The 21,040-nt window shown below is 34.4% G+C and overlaps 11 protein-coding genes across 11 annotated transcripts; 4 read left to right on the forward strand and 7 right to left on the reverse strand.

Annotated features, from left to right (window-relative positions):
• Positions 1 to 6: 6 nt before the first annotated feature.
• On the reverse strand, positions 7 to 693 carry SSP120 (nucleobindin SSP120; the record flags this gene model as incomplete). Its single annotated transcript, XM_019185945.1, has 2 exons — positions 7 to 599; positions 630 to 693. 2 exons carry the CDS (start codon positions 691 to 693, stop codon positions 7 to 9), a joined length of 657 nt encoding a protein of 218 aa, XP_019036853.1.
• A 2,130-nt stretch (positions 694 to 2,823) lies between these two features.
• Positions 2,824 to 4,125, forward strand: WICANDRAFT_46867 (DUF3112 domain-containing protein; the record flags this gene model as incomplete). Its single annotated transcript, XM_019182599.1, has 1 exon — positions 2,824 to 4,125. A coding segment is annotated over exon 1 (1,206 nt), but the record flags the coding sequence as incomplete, so codon positions are not given.
• A 956-nt stretch (positions 4,126 to 5,081) lies between these two features.
• WICANDRAFT_97044 (40S ribosomal protein eS8) lies at positions 5,082 to 6,097 on the reverse strand. Its single transcript, XM_019186555.1, has one exon. The coding sequence runs from the start codon at positions 5,777 to 5,779 to the stop codon at positions 5,168 to 5,170; it is 612 nt and encodes a 203-aa protein (XP_019036855.1). The 5' UTR covers positions 5,780 to 6,097; the 3' UTR covers positions 5,082 to 5,167.
• Positions 6,098 to 6,461: 364 nt separating this feature from the next.
• KTI11 (Kti11p) lies at positions 6,462 to 6,710 on the forward strand (the record flags this gene model as incomplete). The annotated part of the gene is made up of 1 exon (XM_019182257.1): positions 6,462 to 6,710. One exon carries the CDS (start codon positions 6,462 to 6,464, stop codon positions 6,708 to 6,710), a length of 249 nt encoding a protein of 82 aa, XP_019036856.1.
• Positions 6,711 to 7,279: 569 nt separating this feature from the next.
• On the forward strand, positions 7,280 to 8,518 carry WICANDRAFT_85763 (uncharacterized protein; the record flags this gene model as incomplete). Its single annotated transcript, XM_019185944.1, has 1 exon — positions 7,280 to 8,518. The coding sequence occupies one exon, from the start codon at positions 7,280 to 7,282 to the stop codon at positions 8,516 to 8,518; it is 1,239 nt and encodes a 412-aa protein (XP_019036857.1).
• Positions 8,519 to 8,667: 149 nt separating this feature from the next.
• UBC6 (E2 ubiquitin-conjugating protein UBC6) lies at positions 8,668 to 9,384 on the reverse strand (the record flags this gene model as incomplete). The annotated part of the gene is made up of 1 exon (XM_019182328.1): positions 8,668 to 9,384. The coding sequence occupies one exon, from the start codon at positions 9,382 to 9,384 to the stop codon at positions 8,668 to 8,670; it is 717 nt and encodes a 238-aa protein (XP_019036858.1).
• Positions 9,385 to 10,167: 783 nt separating this feature from the next.
• WICANDRAFT_34930 (uncharacterized protein) lies at positions 10,168 to 11,166 on the reverse strand (the record flags this gene model as incomplete). Its single annotated transcript, XM_019182253.1, has 1 exon — positions 10,168 to 11,166. The coding sequence occupies one exon, from the start codon at positions 11,164 to 11,166 to the stop codon at positions 10,168 to 10,170; it is 999 nt and encodes a 332-aa protein (XP_019036859.1).
• A 2,230-nt stretch (positions 11,167 to 13,396) lies between these two features.
• Positions 13,397 to 14,429, forward strand: WICANDRAFT_34977 (ribose-phosphate diphosphokinase; the record flags this gene model as incomplete). Its single annotated transcript, XM_019182259.1, has 2 exons — positions 13,397 to 13,473; positions 13,541 to 14,429. 2 exons carry the CDS (start codon positions 13,397 to 13,399, stop codon positions 14,427 to 14,429), a joined length of 966 nt encoding a protein of 321 aa, XP_019036860.1.
• Positions 14,430 to 14,444: 15 nt separating this feature from the next.
• WICANDRAFT_35756 (aldo-keto reductase superfamily protein) lies at positions 14,445 to 15,338 on the reverse strand (the record flags this gene model as incomplete). Its single annotated transcript, XM_019182350.1, has 1 exon — positions 14,445 to 15,338. One exon carries the CDS (start codon positions 15,336 to 15,338, stop codon positions 14,445 to 14,447), a length of 894 nt encoding a protein of 297 aa, XP_019036861.1.
• Positions 15,339 to 15,776: 438 nt separating this feature from the next.
• Positions 15,777 to 17,134, reverse strand: WICANDRAFT_58086 (alternative oxidase; the record flags this gene model as incomplete). Its single annotated transcript, XM_019182816.1, has 1 exon — positions 15,777 to 17,134. Exon 1 carries the CDS (start codon positions 16,803 to 16,805, stop codon positions 15,777 to 15,779), a length of 1,029 nt encoding a protein of 342 aa, XP_019036862.1. The 5' UTR covers positions 16,806 to 17,134.
• Positions 17,135 to 17,522: 388 nt separating this feature from the next.
• WICANDRAFT_97047 (uncharacterized protein) lies at positions 17,523 to 19,720 on the reverse strand (the record flags this gene model as incomplete). The annotated part of the gene is made up of 1 exon (XM_019186556.1): positions 17,523 to 19,720. The coding sequence occupies one exon, from the start codon at positions 19,718 to 19,720 to the stop codon at positions 17,525 to 17,527; it is 2,196 nt and encodes a 731-aa protein (XP_019036863.1).
• Between the last annotated feature and the right edge of the window lie 1,320 nt (positions 19,721 to 21,040).

Raw genomic sequence — 21,040 nt, forward strand, 5'->3', positions numbered from 1 at the left:
AACTTATCATGATCTATACTTTGGTGGAATATTTTGTAAAATGATGCGACTTTCTAATTCTTCATCACTCATTTTGGCAGCATTAGGATCAACCTCATGTTCAATCTCATGTTCATGATGCAATAACTCATGCTCAATATCCTCCTTATGAATGATTTTAATATCTGGATCTTGATCCTTATGATACTTATTCCAATGATGCACCTCGTACTCATGTTCAAAATCTCCATGATGTCCAACTCCAACACCTAAATCTGGGAACTTCCCACCTTTCTCAGCAAACTTCAAATACTCATCCAGCGTAACCTTCTCATCACTATCACTATCCAACAATTTCAAAATCTTACTAACAATCTCCCTCTTAGTCTCAGCACTAATACTCTCTGAATCATCATGACTACCCAACCCATCACCTTTCCCAACAACTTCATCCCTATGCAACCCATACGCGTTCAAAATATCATCTGAATCCAAATACTTCTTATTCTTCGAATCATGCAACGTGAAAAAACTCTCTGGATCGTATTCATCCAACCCATGCTCGGCCTTCATGTGCCATTCTTCCCAGGATAGACCCTGTGGTGGCTTCTCCTTGAGGTCTGTGTTTGCAGAGCCATGGGAACTCCCACCGTGGGCTAAGGATAGGGATATGATTGATGCTAGTGGTAATAAAGTTGTTCTTCTCAGTTTCATCGTTGCTGTTGTTTTTAGAATAGTTGTGAAGTTGAGTTACACTCCGAATTGATTCGAATTGATGAGTTGTCGAGATTCGCGAAATGGATTACAGAGCTGTCAATATTCATCGGGTTTCTAATAGTAAATGTTGATGAATTGAATTAAAGAGGTTTGGAATAGGTGGGAAAGGGTAATTCAAGGGTGAGTGTGGTGTGAGTGTGAAGGTTTGGGAATGAATTGATTTGGTGGTGAGTATCAGAAATACCAAATGCTTTTGCAGAGCTTGAGAAAGATTATATCAGATGTCAAGGCCTGGAAAGCAGGAGACTGGGAACCATATATTTATTGACTTATAAATAGTTTCATTTCCTAGTTCAGATACATATCCATCAGTCATTAACCAGTCTTTTATATCAAATTCTATCATAATTTCACTGTTGTGTTGTATATAATATTGTGGAATTGGATACTCGAAGGAAGTGAAACTCTTTTCACTGGACAACGAGTAATAACATATAACATGACCAGGCAAGAGGGTGGGAGGGCTAAAGATTCTTCATACACATAAATTGTATTTGATGTATTCTAATGTTGTGTCTTCAGCTGATATTCATATTTTATAAGTGATTAATGGTTTCAATTTGTACGTAGTTCAGTAATAACTTTTACAACTCTCCAGAAACTTCTTCTCAATCGATGATATCATCACACTTCCCTTTATAATATTCCACCTTGCCAATTGTTCTGTTTGACACCGTTTTTTCCAATTATCGATTGTGGCAGTGAGCAACCATTTAATTGTTGGCGCTCTTAATCGGAAATGAAGCTTGAAATTCAACAAAAAAAACTTGATTCAACACAATATAAATAATTGTAAACATCTCAGAATTTGACTTAAACTTCTTGATCCATCATATGAGAAAGAGCTTTAAATGTCATGAGATACCAGATTAATCTTTCCAAGGGGGGTGAAGCATATGAACACTAGAATCTAGTTATGAAGAGTAGACCACCAAAATACAACAACATAGATACAAGTCCAAATGAGTCAAGACTCAAGATCCAACCAGTTCCTTATGAATCATTTCCAATACTATTAGGTCTCCAAGTTTAGGCCATACAACATCAACCACCACAGACTGTACATCCAAAGTATGCCCTTGAAAGCCCTAATTACAGAGAATGAAGCATCAAGGACTAATTAACCATAAACTCAATTTTACCCAACAAATTCTCAACACCCAAACCCAAGCTCACACACTTTCCTTCCTCCTGCTTGATCTCACTTCCAAGAACGTCAATTTCCCAGGGAAACCACCAAATTTGATGCAATTACTGATTGGTCAGTTTTAGGAAATTTGTCGTATGGCACATACTAAATTTTTTTTTCACCAGTCAAAGAAACCAAAAAGAAAAAAAAAAAATTTAATCCGTGTGTTTATGTTTAGGGAAAAGCCGTTTCTGATTGAAAACAGTCAACTTTCACGGACTTGAGCTGCCTGTGAAATGACTGGGCTTGATGATTATGGAGAGTGCTTGGTTTGAATGGGTGCAATCAGTGCTTGGTGCTCAGTATTGACGGTCAATCCTATTGTCATCTATTTGACAGGTTGTTATAGGTTCAATTATGAATAAACTTCACTCATCAGAAGATGAACTATTCTTTTATTCTGATGCACCACTTCAATCCGGCTTTCCAAATGTGCTTTTTCTGTATTTGGGAAATCATATGTACCTTTTGAAAATTGTTGAGCTGCTGAAAGAAATCATAGGAATTCATACACACAAACAGATTGAAACCTTTCATGCATTTATGCTTACGACTTCTGCAGTCCATTTAAACTGTTGAAGGTGTGTATATAATGATGAGTGGGCCCTGATTTTAATGCTTTTTTTGGCTTGGTGTTGTTGAACAATAGAACCAGCTGTCAATACAAAATGGATGCTCAAACAATTGCTTCATTATTGAAGCCAATGAATTCTACTCAAATCATTTCAACTTTGACCACTTTTGAAAAATCAGGTTTAAACATTTCTCAAGTTGATATTCCAAAAGTTTTGTCATCTTTAAACGTTACACAAATTGAAGGTTTATTACAATCAAATTCATCTACTGTTGATGGGTTATTAACTTCATTATCACCAGTTCAATTAGTCACCATTTTAAACAACTTCCAAAATGTCACTTCTTCTTTATTCAACGCTGCTTCAAACGCATCTAGTCCAGCTTTAGCAGGCCAATATATGGGTCATGGTAAAACTTTATTAGGTTTATTCTTGAATAAAATTAATAACGTCTTTACTACATCTCAATTATTAGGTGTTTTCAAAATCTTATCTGGTGGTGCTGCCTTAGGTACTGGTTCCAAGAAATTGTTAACAATTGCTAAAGATATGATGAATGGATTCACTGGTGGATTAGGTGTTAGTGTTGGTATCCCATCACGTTTATTAAATTTGGTTGAAGCTTATCAACCTGCTGAATTTGGTGATTATCCAACTACTAAAGATATCGCACCATCTTCAATCTTTATGGCTATTTTCTTCATTTTCACTTTATTACATTTAGGTATCTTCATCAAGAATTTTTCATTAGGTCATAAATTTTACATCAGTTTAGGTTTGACAATTTACTCTTTGGTTCGTGCTTTAGGTTTCTTGTTGAGAATTGTTTGGTCAAAAGATGTTACTAGAATTACCACTGGTTTAGTTTCTATGATTTTCATTGTTTTACCAACTGCTTTCTTACCGGGTTTGAATTTGATTTTAGCTCAAAGATATTTCACATGGAGACATCCTGTTCATGGTTCAAGAAAAATCTTTATGACTTTAATGTACTTGATTTACTCTGTTGTTATTGCTGTTGTTGTTATGACTATTATTGCTGCTTGTGTTCAAGTTAATTATTTCTTAAATGATCATCATTTCAAAATGACTAAACAAGTTATTCAAGCTTCTTCAATTTTAATCTTGATTTATTCATTATTAGCTGTCATCTTAATTGGTGCCTCATACATTGTTAAACCAACTAAATCTGATGGTGAAATTCTTACTTATCAACCATATTGGATTAAATCATTTGGATTAACTTATTTTGTTCCAAAAGGTCAAGCTGCTAAAGAAGCTAGATCTGTTCCAAGTTCCAAAAAACATGCTATTAGAGTTATTCATTCTTCTGAATACCATTATGATACCACCCATTCTGAAGAAGTTACCGAAACTAAAACTTTAAAACAAAACAATTCAATTATTATCATTGCTATTTCAACCCTTTTAGTTTTCATTGGTGATATCTTCCGTTGTGTTTCCACTTTCATTGACCAATACAAATACGAACAATCATGGATCTTTAAACCAGTTGTTATGTATGTTATGTTTGGTGCTTTAGAAACTATTGTCAACTTGTTATACATTCTTGGTAGAATTGATTTAAGATTCTATAAACCAGATGCTTTGAAAAACGTTGAACATGATGTTGAAGAATCAGTTCAAGATCAAGAATCAAATGATCAAGATGAAAAAATTTCTGAAGCTAATACTAATTGATTTTGACCAAGATTCAAAATGTTTCTTTATTCATGTCTATACCTGTTTATATGACCCTCTTTTTAATAACTAATGTTTAATAATTGAAACTTAGATGTAGAAAATTGCTAAATTATTCAATATCCACACTATTTAAACCAATTGACTGCTAATAAAAAGCCATAAATCAAGATAAAAGGTTTAAGTTTACCTATAACAATCCAACATCCCAACACCACCCACTAAAAACCCTAACCGGTCGGGTAAAACTCTTAATTCGCGAACTTTTTCTGGTTCAACGTCCATAAAAAAAATGGAAAACTTCATCAACTTTTAAACCTTTTGATATTTGTAAAGTACAACAAACAATAAGGAAAAAGTATGTGATTTTTTACCAATCCCTCGAAATATTACACAATTGAAAGAGTATAAGAAATTTTCATGATGAAAAAAAATTACACAGACCTGTACTAATCTCATTCTTACGAGGGTGAGAAGTGCGGATAAATAATTGCCTTTACTGACTGTTTCTTTATACAAATCAATTTTTGATATTTAGAGTTTAACGTTTCAAGATGATTGTGTTCTAACTAATATTCTAGTATCATTTACTATATATCTAATAATATAGAATTTGTCCCAAAAAACTTGATTCTTGTAGCCTATGTATCGCATCATTCTATAAATTTGAACTTCAAACCTGAAAGTTATGAATATTGGAAGCTAATTGAGTAAAAAGTAATAGCAAATAAGCCTCAAAATTGTTGTACACCTAGTACTAGGTACCTAAGATGGCTTTCGTTCTGTAGTTGTCCATTTTTTATTCTCACCGCAGAGGTCTTAACGTAAATATATACTTCAGTACTCTACACAGTTCATTCAATTTCAAAAACTACAAACTCCAATTTTTATTAAACCGTAAAAATTTTAAATTTGATGATACATGAGTGGGAAACTATTAAACAATCTATTTCTTAGCAGATAATCTTCTTAAGTAGAAAGCTAATTCTTCACCTTCCAAAATGTAACCATCAGCTCTACCTGATTGACCTGGTCTTGAAGAAATAGCAGCGTATAATCTACCAGCACCGAATTGAGCATCAACAGCATGTTCGATTTTAGCTTGTTGAGATCTTGAAGCTAATTTTCTTTCTAATTTTCTGGATTTTTTAACTTCTTCTTCATCAGCAGCTTTAGCTTGACCCTTCTTTTTACCTAATGAAGCACCGTAGTGAGTTTCATACCATTGTTTGAATGGAGCAGCATCGATTTGGACAATAGCTGATTTGGTTAAAGTGTTGGTTCTAACCAATTCATTGTTAGATGGATGGTAAACAACACCAACAATTCTGGTTTTTCTAGCAACACCTTCTGAGGCCCATGAAAAGTTACCAGTTTCAACTCTTAAAGCTCTGAATTTTTGGTTACCACCTCTGGTTCTGACTGAATGGATACGTTTAGTACCAATTTTGGTGTTAGCACCTTGACGACCTAATTCAAACTTTCTCTTCTTTCTGAATTGAGCACGTTTGGCACCAGTAGCGGCCCTTTTGTGACGAGAATCTCTTGAAATACCCATTTTGAAATATTACCTGATAGATGTAGTTAGTATTATTGATTCTTATTGATTTGAGATTCAGTGTAGTTATTGAAAAGAAGTTTTCTTGATGAATTAAAAAATTGTTGAAGATGGATATTGCCAGTCTTGTTTCCTCAAATATATATATTCCTTATTCTCTTCTTCTTTGTATTTTCTTTCTTTCTTCCCACTTGATCTCTTTCTAGTATTATGACTTACTAAAAGGTATTGATCCTTGATGTTGATACACTATCTCTAATGTTAAGAAGAAAGATTGTGGTTTTTAATTTTTCATAAAAGAGTCTTCCCAACTGCCAGACACCAACCCTCGACGACTTTTTTCTTTCTTTTGTCACGGCCACGTCTCTGGTGCTGGAGGGGGCGTTCGCGCTAGGCAGAGACTCTGTCTGGGAACCCAGGCAGGGCGCTAGCCTCTAGGCAGGGAGTCGCGAAAGATGCAAAAAAGTTGAGTGGGTTTGTGAAGTGGTGTTGGGGTGTAAGAAAAAAAGCGAAAGTCATTTAGACCTAATGGGAGTCACCTGACATATGAAGATGACGTTTTTAGGGCTTGATAATTTTTTTTTCAAAAGTTTCTTTTTGGTTAATGGCAAAGAGATCAAAAGACCTTTAACTAACACCATCAAGTGGTTTCAACTAAAGACAGTTCAACAGAAGTATCACAATGTCTTACTACGACCAAATTGAAATAGAGGACATGACATTTGACCCTGTCACCCAACTATTCACATATCCTTGTCCTTGTGGTGATAGATTTCAAATATTTATTGATGATTTACAAGATGGTGAAGATGTTGCAGTTTGTCCAAGTTGTTCACTAATGATCCAAGTTATATTTGAACCAGAAGATCTGGAGGAATATTACCAAGAGATGAAGGATGATAGTGTGATGGCTGAACCTATTGCTGCTTAAAAGTATCAATTAGCATGAGAGAAAGAAGAAGATATCATAACAAGTCCGGTGTAAAAAATAGTGTGTGTACTTGTCACTACAGAAAAAGGAAATCTGCATTAATAGCTTCTGAGGATAGGAATGCTACTGTATCATATTATCATTTCACGTACCAAGTGAATAATTTTGTATTTGTATTTAGGTTTAAAAGGTTTTGGGTATAATTAAAAAATGGATTGTATTAGTATTACTTTGCACTGTAGCATATCGAATATTCTCCCAAATTAAACAGCTCTTTTTGGACTTCAAAGCTCACAAACGGCTACACCATACAAATCCATCCACCAACCAACTCATCTACAATATCATCTCCTTATCGCTTCTCGCTTTTAACGAGACCTTTATCATTAAAATGCGTAAATTCCCGAGCCATATAAATTTTATTGTAGAGGTTTTTTCTGGCCGTATCAAAAACTTGACCGTTTACTGATTTGCCGACTTTAAATCATCATGGGTATAAAATAAAAACAATGTAGCCTTTCTATCCTAAACCCATCTCATCTTGTTTATCCTGAAAAAGATTTAACACAATGTCTGAAGAACAAGCTGATCCTCAACAACTGAAAATTTCAACCTATCTACCAGATACCCCAGCACCTCGTCCAATCTCTCCACCTCCACCATCCCATTTGAAAAGAGTTGGTAGACCTTTAAGACATGTTCAATACATTCCAACAAAGCAATTGGTTTATTTTTCCAAAAACAAGGAACCTACATTCACCTATGATATCAAATACAAAACACCAATCAAATCAAACAATGTTGTTGTTCAAATCAAATCCGTGGGGTTAAATCCTGTTGATTTGAAAATTCGTAATGCTTATTCTTCAAATTTTAACTATGAAAGAGGTATTGGTCGTGAATATTCAGGTGTTATAGCCGCAGTTGGTGATAAGTACAAGACAACATGGAAAGAGGGTGATGAAGTTTGTGGGATTTATTTCCATCCGAATTCTCTTGGAACTGTTTCTTCAGATGTTAAAATTGATCCAAGTGTTGATCCTATTGTTAAGAAACCAAAACAGTTATCATGGGAAAAAAGTGGAAGTTGGCTATATACTTTTGGTTCTGCATGGCAAATTTTGAAACAAGTTGAGAAAAAAATCTCAAAAGATTCAATAGTTTTAATTAATGGTGGTGCTTCAAGTGTTGGTTTGATGTGTATTCAGCTATTGAAGCATTATTATAAATTGGATAATATCGTTGTGATATGTTCAGGTTCTGCAATCAAATTAACTAAATCTGTTGGTGCTAAATTGGCTATAAACTATACTGTTAATTCAGATTTGCCAAAAGTTTTACAATTATTAACCACAACGGGTGTCTATAGAGATTATGACTCTGATGGAACTCAATTTGAATCTCGTGATATACCAGCCAAGAAAATCGATGTCATAATTGATTGTGTTGGTGGTTATACATTGATGGAGAAGGTTAATGATTATTTAACAAAAGGTGGTTCATATATAACGACAGTTGGTGATTATAAATCTGATTATAGAAAAGATGTTTATAATTCTTGGAATAATCCTGCAATGAATGCTCGTACAATGTTTGGTTCAATTTGGAGTTTGAGTTATATTCCATTCCATTTCAATCCAAAACCTAATGATGAATGGTTACAAGTTGGTGTTGATATGTTGGAATCTGGGGAAATTGATAATATTATTGATTCTGTTTATGATTGGAGACAATATTCAAAAGCTGAAGCCAAGTTGAAAAAAGGTCATGCTCATGGTAAAGTTGTTTTGAATATTGAAGATTTTTAAGGTGTTTTGTGTGTTTTAGATTTTAATTAAATGTTAATGTAATGGAAAGGGGGAAAAGCGTAGACAAACTACAAGTCAAAGTTTATGCTCATATCACTCCATAAAACAATATCTATAAAATGTACACATCATAATTATCATATCCATCCCTAATTTATATAACGAAACAAACCCAGAGCCACTGCAATAGCCAAAACATAATACACAAAGTTAGATTTCTGACCTTCAACGGCCCTATTTCTAGCCTGTTCATATCTTATTCTATCTTCTGGATCTAATGTACTTGGATCAACAATTTCCTCAGGTTTATTATCATTTGCTAACTTTCTCTTCTTTTCATCTTCAATTTTTGCTTCATTTTTATCCCATTCATCAATCTTTGTTCTAGTTTCATCAACTAAATCACTAAACTCCCTCAAGAATCTTTCACTATTTAAGTTAAAAGTTAAACTAGCTTTTGCAAACTTCTTTTTGGATTCATCCCTAGTTCTTATACTACCTGTAGTATCCTCATCACCAGTCATGAAACTTAACAACCCTGTCAAGATAGTGGCAACACTCCAAGCAGGATTCCACAAATCTGGATGATAATCACTCATACTTAGACATAATCTAGTATTTGGTTGGAAACGACCACTGGGCGTGATCATCTTAATCGCAGGTGGTTTGAAAGGGTATTCTGAAGTGAACATTAGGGTACCATGATATTGACCACCAGCATATGGTGTATCTGGTGGGCCTGAAATTAGATAGTGCCATTCTAAAATATTACGTTCCGAAGGATGTGCTATGATAAATGGAGGTGGGTTTTCCACCATTGATTTGTATTCTTTTGTGAGTCTTTTATGAGCTTGTTTTGTGGCCATGGTTTTGTTTTTTGGATAATGTATTGGGTATTTGGTATTGTGGTTTTAAGCTAGTTTGAGTGAATGTAGTGTAATGAATAAATGGGTCGTTGTTATTCCTCTTTAATTGAAGGAAATCTGATTTGTGTCTTTTTTGTTGAGTTTGGCGATTTTTTATTTTTACAAAACGCATTCGCGATATTTTGTTATGGACACTCGACATTTAACCATTATCTACGACAAAATTGAGATCTTGGCCATTTAAAGAGAGTTTATTTAAAACAAAGGTCGTTAAAGGATATTCTATTATTTGAAAAGTGATTTTGACACATGATTCAGTTGTTTAAAGGACTTTGGAATGCTGTAAATTAGTTCCTAGCTGCCATGAAATTCAAATATAATTGGTATACATCGATCCTATCAGCTTCATCAACGTCGAACGCATATCAGTTCAACAATATAGTTTCATATTGTACAATAATATAACATTGACTACTAGTATAAATAATAAGCAAATTTACCTTCAAAGAGATGCAGATATCATTGAAATATGATTAATATTTAAAAGAATCAGATGACCTACTATATTTGTAAATGACTTGAAAGTATTTATTTTTGACCTATATAAATAATATGCAACAAATTTTGAAAGAATGCAAAAGAAAACCAATGAAAAAAATTAAAGGAAAGTCCCATTAACCTGAAAAAACGTGAAAAGAAAACCAAAAAGATTAAACGTGAAAAGAAAATAAAAAATCATAAAAGAATAGAAGGCATTAGAAATCAAGTTAGCTTGAAATTAGCTTAACATTTGACTAAGTCAACAATTTCTAAGTGGATTGGATGACATTGTTCACCTAATGATTCATCATATAAGTTGTAGAAGTTACCTGATAAACATTGGTAGAAAGTGGAAACGTTACCAATAGCTAAGTTACCATCTTCAGTGATAGACCAACCAGCAGCGTAGATGGCACCGGCTTGTGGTGGTGGACCATCAAATTGGAATTGTCTGTTGGCAACAATTGAACCAATACGGCCATGAGCATCTGTTAAAACGGAATCTTTCAAAGTTAAAGCTAATGATGAATCAGTTAAACAAGAACTTGATTGAACGTCAATACCTGAATCTTTACCTGATGAACTTTCGGTGGCTTTAGCTGATGAAGCAGTTGAAGTAGCTTGGACTTGACCATCACCAATTTGGGAGGCAACATCAGTGGTTTTAGTAGTAGCTTGGATTTGACCATCACCAATTTGTGAGACAACTTGAGCAGTTGAAGTAGTGGCTTGGATTTGACCATCACCGATTTGTGAAACAACTTGAGCAGTTGATTTTGGAGCAGCAGTTGAAGTGGTAGCTTGAATTTGACCATCACCAATTTGAGAAACAACTTGAGCAGTTGGTTTAGCAGTTGAAGTAGTGGCTTGAATTTGACCATCACCAATTTGAGAAACAACTTGAGCAGTTGGTTTTGGAGCTGGAGCAGTTGAAGTAGTGGCTTGGATTTGACCATCACCTATTTGAGAAACAACTTGAGCTGATGGTTTAGCAGTAGCGGTGGTAGCTTGGATTTGACCATCACCAATTTGAGAAACAACATCTCTTTTAGCTTTTGGAGCAGCAGATGAAGTAGCAAATGGAACAACAGCAATACCAAAAGTTTTGGTGTAATCAGTAACAGCACCAGATGGAGCTGGTTCTTTTGGAGTTAAAGTAGCCCATGGTTCAGATGGAATGTAAGCAGCAATTGATGAACCAACTAAGGAAGCAGCAGTCAATAAAGAGTATTTGTATTGCATTGTAGATGAATAATAAATTGATTGAGATTAGAAAACTTGATTTCTTTGATGATGAGATTACCAAAAGAAAAGATGTAAATCATTGGGAATATCACCTGTATTTATACACAAAGCCCCCTCAACGGTTCATCGAGGATTGGTGATGATTTTGGATCTAAAATCTCAAATCACCTTGGGCTAAAAATAACCACCTGCCATCGTTTAATTACATGCATATTATTACTATGCCGAATTGGGAAGTACGGGACCAAGCCATCGCGGATTGTGTGGCCCGCTCCGAGAATCCAAGATCCCAATTTGGCCTTTATTGCCCGATCTGGAAACAAGTAAACACCAGTTACGCTGGATCAATTTAATTACGTGCATGGAAGGTTCATTAATTAATTGGAGATTACTGCCCTGGTGTGTTGGCAAAGTAGGTGTGTGAAAGCTGGGCTAATGATGGCCTAGTTATCCAGCTTGTTCGGTGTTGATCGAGTGTATGGTGATGTGAATCTCCAGAGATATTCAAGTCGTTAATTCTACGAGCTCAATTGATATTCATTACTTGTAGTTGCGACTTTTAGTTCATATATGATTGTGTAAATCAAAGAAACCTCCAGTTGGTTGTGAAATTTGAACATGGTTTTTGCAAAAGGCGATCTTCATCAGCCCGCGAAAACACGTCGACGTCGAAGTTATCGGGACGTGGAGTTAAAAAATTTATCCCTTGTGGCGAACTGATCCTAGCAATCAACCAATGAAATGAGAGTTGGACAATGCTCTTTGGTCTGAAATTAATAAGGTGTCGAGCAGCCAGCGCATGTGGTGACTTATTTAATTGTTAAGATGACTATCAGAGTTTATTATTAGGCTTGATCTGAACCAAGAATTCAACTCTATGACGTTGACATAAAGATCAATCAACTAGATAACCAGCTACCAAGACAATTTAAAGCTCGAGTGATTCATCAATTTATTCCCCGTAATCCCAATCCGGTTTGAAAGATGAAGGTTTGTCAATTGGTGGTCAGACTACAACTCATGGTTTTAGCTTTCCACTTTTAACGAACGCGTCGACGCCAGTTTATCCAAAGAAAATATGGTGGCATTGGGCATAAGCATATGATATTTCAGTCATTATTGGCTTATCTGACAATCTATTAACCATTAGTAATTTCAGCTAAACGAATCCACTACGTAATAGGCCTCACAAACTTACGATCTATTGTTGAGGTCTATTTTAAGCTCTCTTTTGAGGTCTGCTCGACGGCTCTTTTCAAGCTGCAAGTAATTTATATGCAGATGCATTTCGCGAGAGTTGATTTCGGAAGCGCGATTCCGATTCCGACAAAGAAGAGCTTGAAATTTTAGTTTGAACTTAATCTTGAACTCTAGAATGTATTGCACCAGGGGTTTAATGTCTGAGTATAATTAGCGAGGTATATCATCGTTTCTTTGACCTGAAATCATTGAGATCATGTCGATATTCAGAAGGCTGGAGGTCAGGTGGTTTGGCTGTTCTTGAGATAGTCGATTTCGATCTGTACCTTGATTAAACAAAGCTACACAGTTCACATTCTCGATATTGACAATTCAATGAGTCCCCAGCTATATTTAGTGAGGATGTGAACTTCTTGCTTTAGATCTTAAACCCCGGTTCAAAGATGTCATCGCTTGGAAAACACCAGCTTAAAAAACAAAAGATTTGATAATTCCATTAGAATCATCCTCTGACCTGGTACATGAATAGCCGTCTTTAGTCAACAATTAATACCAAATACTCAGAGCCACCTTTGCAACTCAACTGCTTTGTATCTCTCCGCTGGTCAATCTCAGGGGTGAAATATCAATCTCACAGCTACCATTTACAACGTTCACCGTCATATGATAGCCATTATATTACCCCAGCTGCTTAACCGTCAATATAATTGATATCCACTTTATTGGCCACTTGATCAAATATTCTTATCAGTGTACTCTCTTTCTGAACTTCAAGATTTGAATTCACCATTAAAACATCAATAGTAAATTCAATATGTATGTTCAGCCTCGGATTTCTATTACCTTCACGTGATAGCTCACGTGTTAGACCTCGGATTTAATTTTTATCAAGAAAAAAAAATTGGATGTAGGGAAGTAAAAAATGGTTCAATCAAAATGAAGTTCTCTGAGATTGAGGTCAACAGTTCTTATCCCTTTCTTCTAGACGAGTTCAATAGCTCATAAATACCCCAAATATATCACAATAATGACCACTTCACCAAATTCTATCAAATTATTGGCTGGAAATTCACATCCTGAATTAGCTGAAAAGATATCAAAAAAGTAAGGAAATTAAACACCTCTTCTATGCTAGTGTTGTGTGATTTTTGCTAACCTTTTACTCTTCTAGACTTGGTGTGCCCTTGAGTAAAATTGGTGTTTATCAATACTCAAATCAAGAAACTTCAGTAACTATTGGTGAATCAGTCCGAGATGAAGATGTTTATATTATTCAAACAGGTTGTGGAGAAGATGAAGTTAATGATTTCTTGATGGAATTACTTATAATGATTAATGCTTGTAAAACAGCATCAGCTCGTCGTATCACTGCTGTGATACCAAATTTCCCATACGCTAGACAAGATAAAAAGGATAAATCTCGTGCTCCAATCACTGCTAAATTAATTGCAAATTTACTTCAAACTGCAGGTTGTCATCATGTCATAACAATGGATTTACATGCTTCACAAATCCAAGGGTTTTTCCGTATCCCAGTTGATAATTTATATGCTGAACCATCAGTATTGAGATATATCAAAGAGGAAATAGATTATAAAAATGCTATTTTAGTCTCACCAGATGCTGGTGGTGCTAAACGTGTTGCTTCAATCGCTGATAAATTAGACTTACAATTTGCTTTAATTCATAAAGAACGTCAAAAGGCAAATGAAGTTTCAAGAATGGTGTTGGTTGGTGATGTTAAAGATAAAATTTGTGTTTTGATTGATGATATGGCTGATACTTGTGGTACTTTAGTTAAAGCTGCTGATACTTTATTGCAAAATCAAGCTAAAGAAGTTATTTCAATTGTTACTCATGGTATTTTCAGTGGGAATGCTGAATCAAAGTTAGCAAATTCCAAAATTTCAAGAATTGTTTGTACAAATACTGTTCCATTAACTATTGAAAATGATAGATTGGCTCATATTGATATAAGTCCAACTTTAGCTGAAGCTATTCGTCGTTTACATAATGGTGAGAGTATTTCATATTTATTCACAAACGCACCACCTGTATAAAATTCCATATCAAAATCATTTATCATATTTCTCATATTGTGGGACCCAATATTGACGTAGTGGTTTATGTTGAGCACCTAACTTTGAAATTTTAAAAACTTCATCATCAGTTAATTCAAAATCCCAAATTTGTGAAGATCCAGTAATTCTTTCGGGTTTAGAAGAAGTTGTAACTGGTAAAACACCTGTTTGATAAACCCATCTTAATAAGACTTGACCTTGATCTTTACCATATTTCTTGGTTAATTCATCCAAGAAATCATAAAATTCACCGGTTTCACCTTTTCTTTCACTTAGTGGACCTAATGGGGCATAAGCTTCTAATAAGATATTATTCTCTTTAGCAAATTTATAGATACCTGGAGTTTGATTTTGTAAGAAGGCATTGTATTCAATTTGATTAACTTGAGGTTTAATTTCAGCAGCTTCCAAAATTTTCTTCAAATCTTCAACTGCAAAATTTGAAACACCAATGTTTTTAGCTTTACCTTCTTTGTATAATTGTTCAGCATATCTCCAAGCTTGAACAATATCATATTTCTTATTTTCATAGAATGGGTCATGGATCAAATATAAATCAACATAATCAACACCAATTGCCTTCAAAGAACTGTTTAAATGTTCAATTGGTGTCTCTGCAAATTTTGAATATTTATCGGTAATCCAAATTTGATCTCTTGGTTTGTTACTTTCTTTCAAAGCTTTAGCTAATTCAGGATATCTACTATAATTTTCAGCAGCATCGATATGAACGATCCCTGGGATTGATAAGGCATGTTTCAATTGACTAACCAAAGCTTCATTGATAGTTGGATCTTTACTAGCGTTGTACCATTGAGTACCTGTTCCAATGATGGAAATGGCTGGGATTTTGTTACCATTGGCTAAAGTGAAGAATTTTAAGCTCATTTTGAATCAATTGTATGATAATTGAAGGATGTGAATAAAATGTTTTATGAAGCAAAGTTGTTTTAAGGTGATAATGTGGCTCTTTTATATTACAAATCGGCCTTTTCTGGAAATCGGTAAAATGTGTTTAACGTCGGTGGTTTAAAAATGAGCTCAAAGCACGACAAAACGACACAAAATTTCGAAAACAATAAGCTGAAAATGATGAAATCAAGCTCAAGTGGTTCTTCATTTTGGTGAGATTTAACCATTGATTTCTATGGAATTTAAGTTCAGATCAAGTGCTAAGTCAAGTTAGCTTGATTTGGTCTAAAGGTCCGATCAACCACGGAGTCCCCTACTGAAGTGATAATCATAAACTGTATCATTAAACTATCATAGCATCATAAGTATATACAATAAATAAATAAATAAATAAATGAATAATCGTTAATCACATCATAAACGCATCTGCTCACGATTCCATCCTTCAGGATGTGGAGTCTTTAAACTGTATTCATCAGGTTGTTGTTCTTTTGGAACATCTTCAACTTTCAAGGCAAATGGGTTTCTATCCTTTTTTTGTTCCAAGTTGGCCAATGTATGGTTAACTTCTCTGTGTTTAGACTCATCAGCTCTTATTCTTTGAATCAAGTCTCTAAAAGTTGATTTTTCATTCAAATCAGTCCAATATAACCAAGATATTTCTGGTAAATTAACGTCATCAAATTTAGGTAATCTCTTGGAATCAATATCTTTGATCAAATGAGTATAGGTACTAACAGCTTCTTCCTCTAAATAACCAACAAATCTATGGCAATATCTTGGCTTGATTAGATAAACCAAAAAAAATAAGTTGGCGAAAACACCTTGACCCATATAGATAATGAATCTTGTGAACCAAGAAGGATTACCAATTTTTATAAAAGTTAACAAATGCATCCTTTCATTATAAGCTTCATCCAACAAAGTTTCAATCCAAGCCTTATCCCTTTTCAATAATCTTAACGAATGTAAATGGCGAATAAAAGCGGCAACCATACCAGGGACACCTGCAACACTTTCCAAGAAAATACATCTTGTTAACCATTTCTCTTCAGTCATTTCATAACGAGTACCTTCCCAAGATTTCAACATCCCATTAACATCCTTTGGTTTTTTATAACCAGTCACAAAATCAAAGGATGCTCTGCAGAATTTCACTCCACGATCAGCAATCTTGTCACCTATTGTCTTTGGTTCCCTGTGGACAAAATGAACAGCTTCACAATCTTCATCTGAATATTTCGGATGAGGAAATAATGGATGTGTAACATATTGGTTGTCTGCCATTTGAGGAGGTGGATTAACAATCAATTTTGTTCCAATATCAAATATACTTTTGGAGTTTGAATCCTTCAACTGTGGGGATGGTGATAACGTTCTCAGAACTCTAATTCCAACATTTCGAGAGTTTAAAATTGAACGATATTGATATGTTTTAATCATTTTGGTAATATTGTGGTTTGAAAATAGACGGAATAGGCACACAGCTTATTGGGACTGAAGGTGCATTTATATATTAAAGGAATGGGCTTTGGATGACTGGCCAACCTTTTTGAGATTTATTATTATTAGTGATCATCTCAAATCCCGTTTTGAACCAATCAAGAATCTTATATGTGTTTCACCAATAACAAAAATTGCTCTTAAACCACTCTGAGAAGCAAAAAATTGGTCTCCTGGTGCTGCCTGGGTCCATTCAAGTGAAACCGCTTTCCGTAAAGTTCAACATTACCAAACAACCAGCTATTAATCGAATCATATCATCGAAAACCATCATTTCTAAACCTCGAAACCATTCACCTCTCTTTTCTTTTGTCATCTTTCCATAGGCATGAACCGGCTAAACAACAGCTAGTTTGTGTCAATAGCAAAACTATTACCTTTCTTTATACTTTAGTTCTGATACATCTCAACAACGTCCAATCAAAACACAGAGTTTACTTTTAGTCGATTACTTAATTTCTATTGTTTTTTGTTCCCGATTATTGACGATGCTCAAAAGAAACGCGTTTTAGGGTTCGCGAAACCGTTGAAAGTAGTACATATAAAGACGCTAACGTTGATTTTGATTGGCTACTTTGGCGATTACCTAATTAGTTTCGTACTCTACAAACAAATTCATCCATATAATCATTAAAAGGTATTATTGGTTAATAAAAAATCTAATTATTATTCTTTTTAAACCCAAAACTCATACTCATTCTATTCTTCTTTTTCTCCTTCTCTTTATCTTCAACACTTCCCACTTTTGATTCTTTTTCCTTCTTTCTCCAAAATGAAGATGATGTTGATGTTGATTGTGGATTATTATTAGTTGGTGTAATTGGCTGTGGATTGGAAGGTGTTGGTGTTGGTGTATCTAATGTATTGGCATCATTAACATTTTTGGCCAGGGGAACTTGAGGCGCTGATATTGAGCTAGCAGGTGTTGATGTAGTTGTAACTGTATTTTGAGAAGATTTGGATTTCAATCTTGCAATGCTTGATAAACTTGGAGTTCTTAATCTGTTCTTATCTTGAGGTTCCACTACTGACACTGGAGGTGGTCTTATTGGTTTGTTGGTATCTGATGATATAGTTGAAGGTTGACTTGAGCTGATTGAATTATTATTTGAATTGACTCTAATCACCTTTTCTTGAATTTCATCCTTCTCGGAAACTTTAACATCCTCTTCAACAGGTTTATTAATAACTTGTTCATATTTCTCTTCTGAAATTTCTTGATAAAATAAAACATAAGCTGTAGCTAAATCAGGACTATCACCAGTGAATCTAAGCACAAATTTCTCATCAATCTTTTCCACGGTTTCATCATCAAATAATAACCAACCATGTTGAATAGTCTTCACTAAAGCAACATAATGACCATGATGAGGTCCACCACCAATATGTACAACAACTCCATAAAGTTGATAAAATTTCAATCCATCCTCTTTCTTTTCAGCAGGTATATCACTCTCTAGTTTAAAATATAATGGATATTTGATTTTTTGAAACAATTTAACATTCCGTTGTTGTTCTTCACTATATTTGAATCTTTTCAAATGTAAAGCCAATATTTTAGGCAATTTTCTTAATCCCATTTTTTTCTCAGCCTCTTGTAATGAATGACAATTATCACAATAGAATTTATTACTACCATTCAACATTTCACTTGCAGAAAATTGCTTTAAGCAAGTTTCCAAAGTTTCATTATCTGTTAAATCAATACTTAGATCCAAAAAAGTTTCATCACGACTAGAGACATTTTCACAAGTTAAACATTTTGTTTGATTTGTTAATAATCCTTCAAATAAATCATGTAGTGCATTTTTCCGACAATGATGCAAGTTATTAATCGTATCAATAACTTCATTCAATAAAAAATTCAAAAATTCATGAGCATCTTGATGCATTGTACTTCTAAATAATTCATTCTCTTTCTTCAAAGTTTCCACTAAATGAGATGGTGAAACAACACCTGTTTTAGATTCATGTTCAATCATACTTTCAAATAAGTCTTTCAATGCAGTGTATAATGAATTCTTCATGTTGTAATCAACTAATGAATGATCCAAGTTTATTATTGGACCTTTTTGTAATGCAGCTCTTTTTCTCGCATCAACATTTGCATTTACATCATCAACTTTACCAACAATAACATTATTAGAGTTTGATTTGATGTTGGGTATTGTTGTCACTGTTACATGTTGTCCATTTGGTTGTTGTTGTTGCTGTTGTTGTTGATCATGTACTTGGGCATTAGCATGTTCAACTTCTTCATCAGTTAAACTTTGCTTTTTATTTCTTCCGAAAAAACTTGAACTTCTTCTTCCAAATGACATTCTTATGTTCTTTATTTCATAGCTGGAGCTGTTATTGTTATTATTATGCTCATTTTCATTATTGTTTGCATTGGCAGTAACTGCAATGTGAGGTTTTAAGCCAGGCATGGATGATTTCCTTACTCTTGGTTGATTGATTTGTTCCCTTTTAGGATTTGAAAGTATCTCCAATCTAAAAGCTTTTGTATAGTAAAGACATTGAACAATTGAGTTACAATAACATGTGTTTCCAAAATTTTCCATACCAAAAATCTTATCAGATCCATCACCATATGGGAAATCTGGGTTGATGTCATTCATATCAAATATTTGAGCTTGAGAGTCTTTATCCTCATCTTCATTTTCTTCGATGATATAAACATCATGTTGTTTCTCCGGATGACTAGACACTGATGAGGAACTTGAATTGTTTTGATCTTGTTTAGATACATTATTGTTTGCTAGTATGGCGTTTGGTGGAGTTGTGGATGATGACAAAATAGGATCCTTATCAGCATTATATGAGCTACCACTTAGCCATTTCTTTAGCGACATATTTGTCTTGTGCGTTGTGTAATAACTGTGAGCTGGGTAGTGTTTGAATTTCACTTGGATCAAATTCGTCGACAAATCAAACACAGAGATAGGCTATGATGAATTGGACAATAACAACTAGCAGTTGCAAAAAAAAAGAGCTTTGAGGTAGTGAAAGTTTTTAATGTTCTCCCTCTCCTTGTATTTGTTGAGATGTAACGCTTTTAAGCTTTTTGTTGGTGACTTGGCTGTTGAAATAAGGGTTGTTTGATTCTAAATGTAATCGGGGCAAAAGTGAACCTTAGGGGCAATTCTAGGTTTTCGAGGATAGATTGAGCCAGGTAAAGTGTTAAATGAGTGAGCCAAACCAATGGGATATGAGCAAATGGGGTCAATAGATTGTGTCTGGATAGGTTAGGATGGATCAATTGCGTGTGTTTTCAGTTGTTGAAGCGTGAATGAGTGAGTTTCTTTCCAGGTTACGTATTTTGCCAAATTTTTATCTCGAGAAAAAAAATCAAAAAAAAAAAAAAATAAGCGACATTTGGCCAACATCACAACACCAAAAGAAGGTTCTTGTTTAAGTGGAAGCTAGTGTGTGGGCTCATATAGAATTCTATGTCGATTATAAATGAAATTAATGTTCAAAATCAAGAAAATAAAGTTCCCCTGTTGATAGAAGCTTTTTTTCATCGTAGAAGCAAGTTGGACTGTTTTCGAAAATTTTCGCGAGAAACGACAATTCTCAAAGTTTACATCACTTGATGTGGACTCTGGAGTTCAAAAACACTGGAGTAGAAATGAAATATGAGGTGACTAGAGATTTTGGAAGAAGAACTCTACGATAGTTCCTTAAATTTCATGACTTGATGGATCTCGATGATCCAGTAGAACTCATTTGGTGGGTTCGTTTAATGCTTCCTTCTCCGGTTGGGAGTTGAGCAGATTCAGATTGTATGGGGTGCGTCAAATCTGGTTTCAAATACGATATACAGTGAATTTTCAATAGCAAGAAGATGATTTAAACGTGAAATCAATATCCTGAATAGACTGGATTGATGGCAAGGTGACAACTCATTCATTGAGATGGTCTCTTTTTGAATCAGATAGAGCCTCTGGTTAAATAAATTTTGTGTCACAGAACAGATTTTCGGAAACGTCTTAAAGCACGAACAAATTTTAGACATCTTGAGCTCACTGACTTTAACTAAAAAGTTAGAGAGCTTGAAGAATTGGCTTCAAAAGTTCAGCTTCTCCAAAAATCCTTATTTCTGTTACTTTAATAATGGTACCAGACCACACTTATTCTATTGTTGAAACTCAATTCTTTAAAACTCTTGT

The sequence above is a fragment of the Wickerhamomyces anomalus genome, assembly GCF_001661255.1.
Source record: "Wickerhamomyces anomalus NRRL Y-366-8 unplaced genomic scaffold WICANscaffold_6, whole genome shotgun sequence".
NCBI lineage: Eukaryota > Fungi > Ascomycota > Saccharomycetes > Phaffomycetales > Wickerhamomycetaceae > Hansenula > Hansenula anomala.

What these genes read in the sequence shown, in the direction of transcription:
- WICANDRAFT_97044 (XM_019186555.1), bottom strand. Translation starts at nt 5,779, where the DNA reads ATGGGTATTTCAAGAGATTCTCGTCACAAAAGGGCCGCTACTGGTGCC.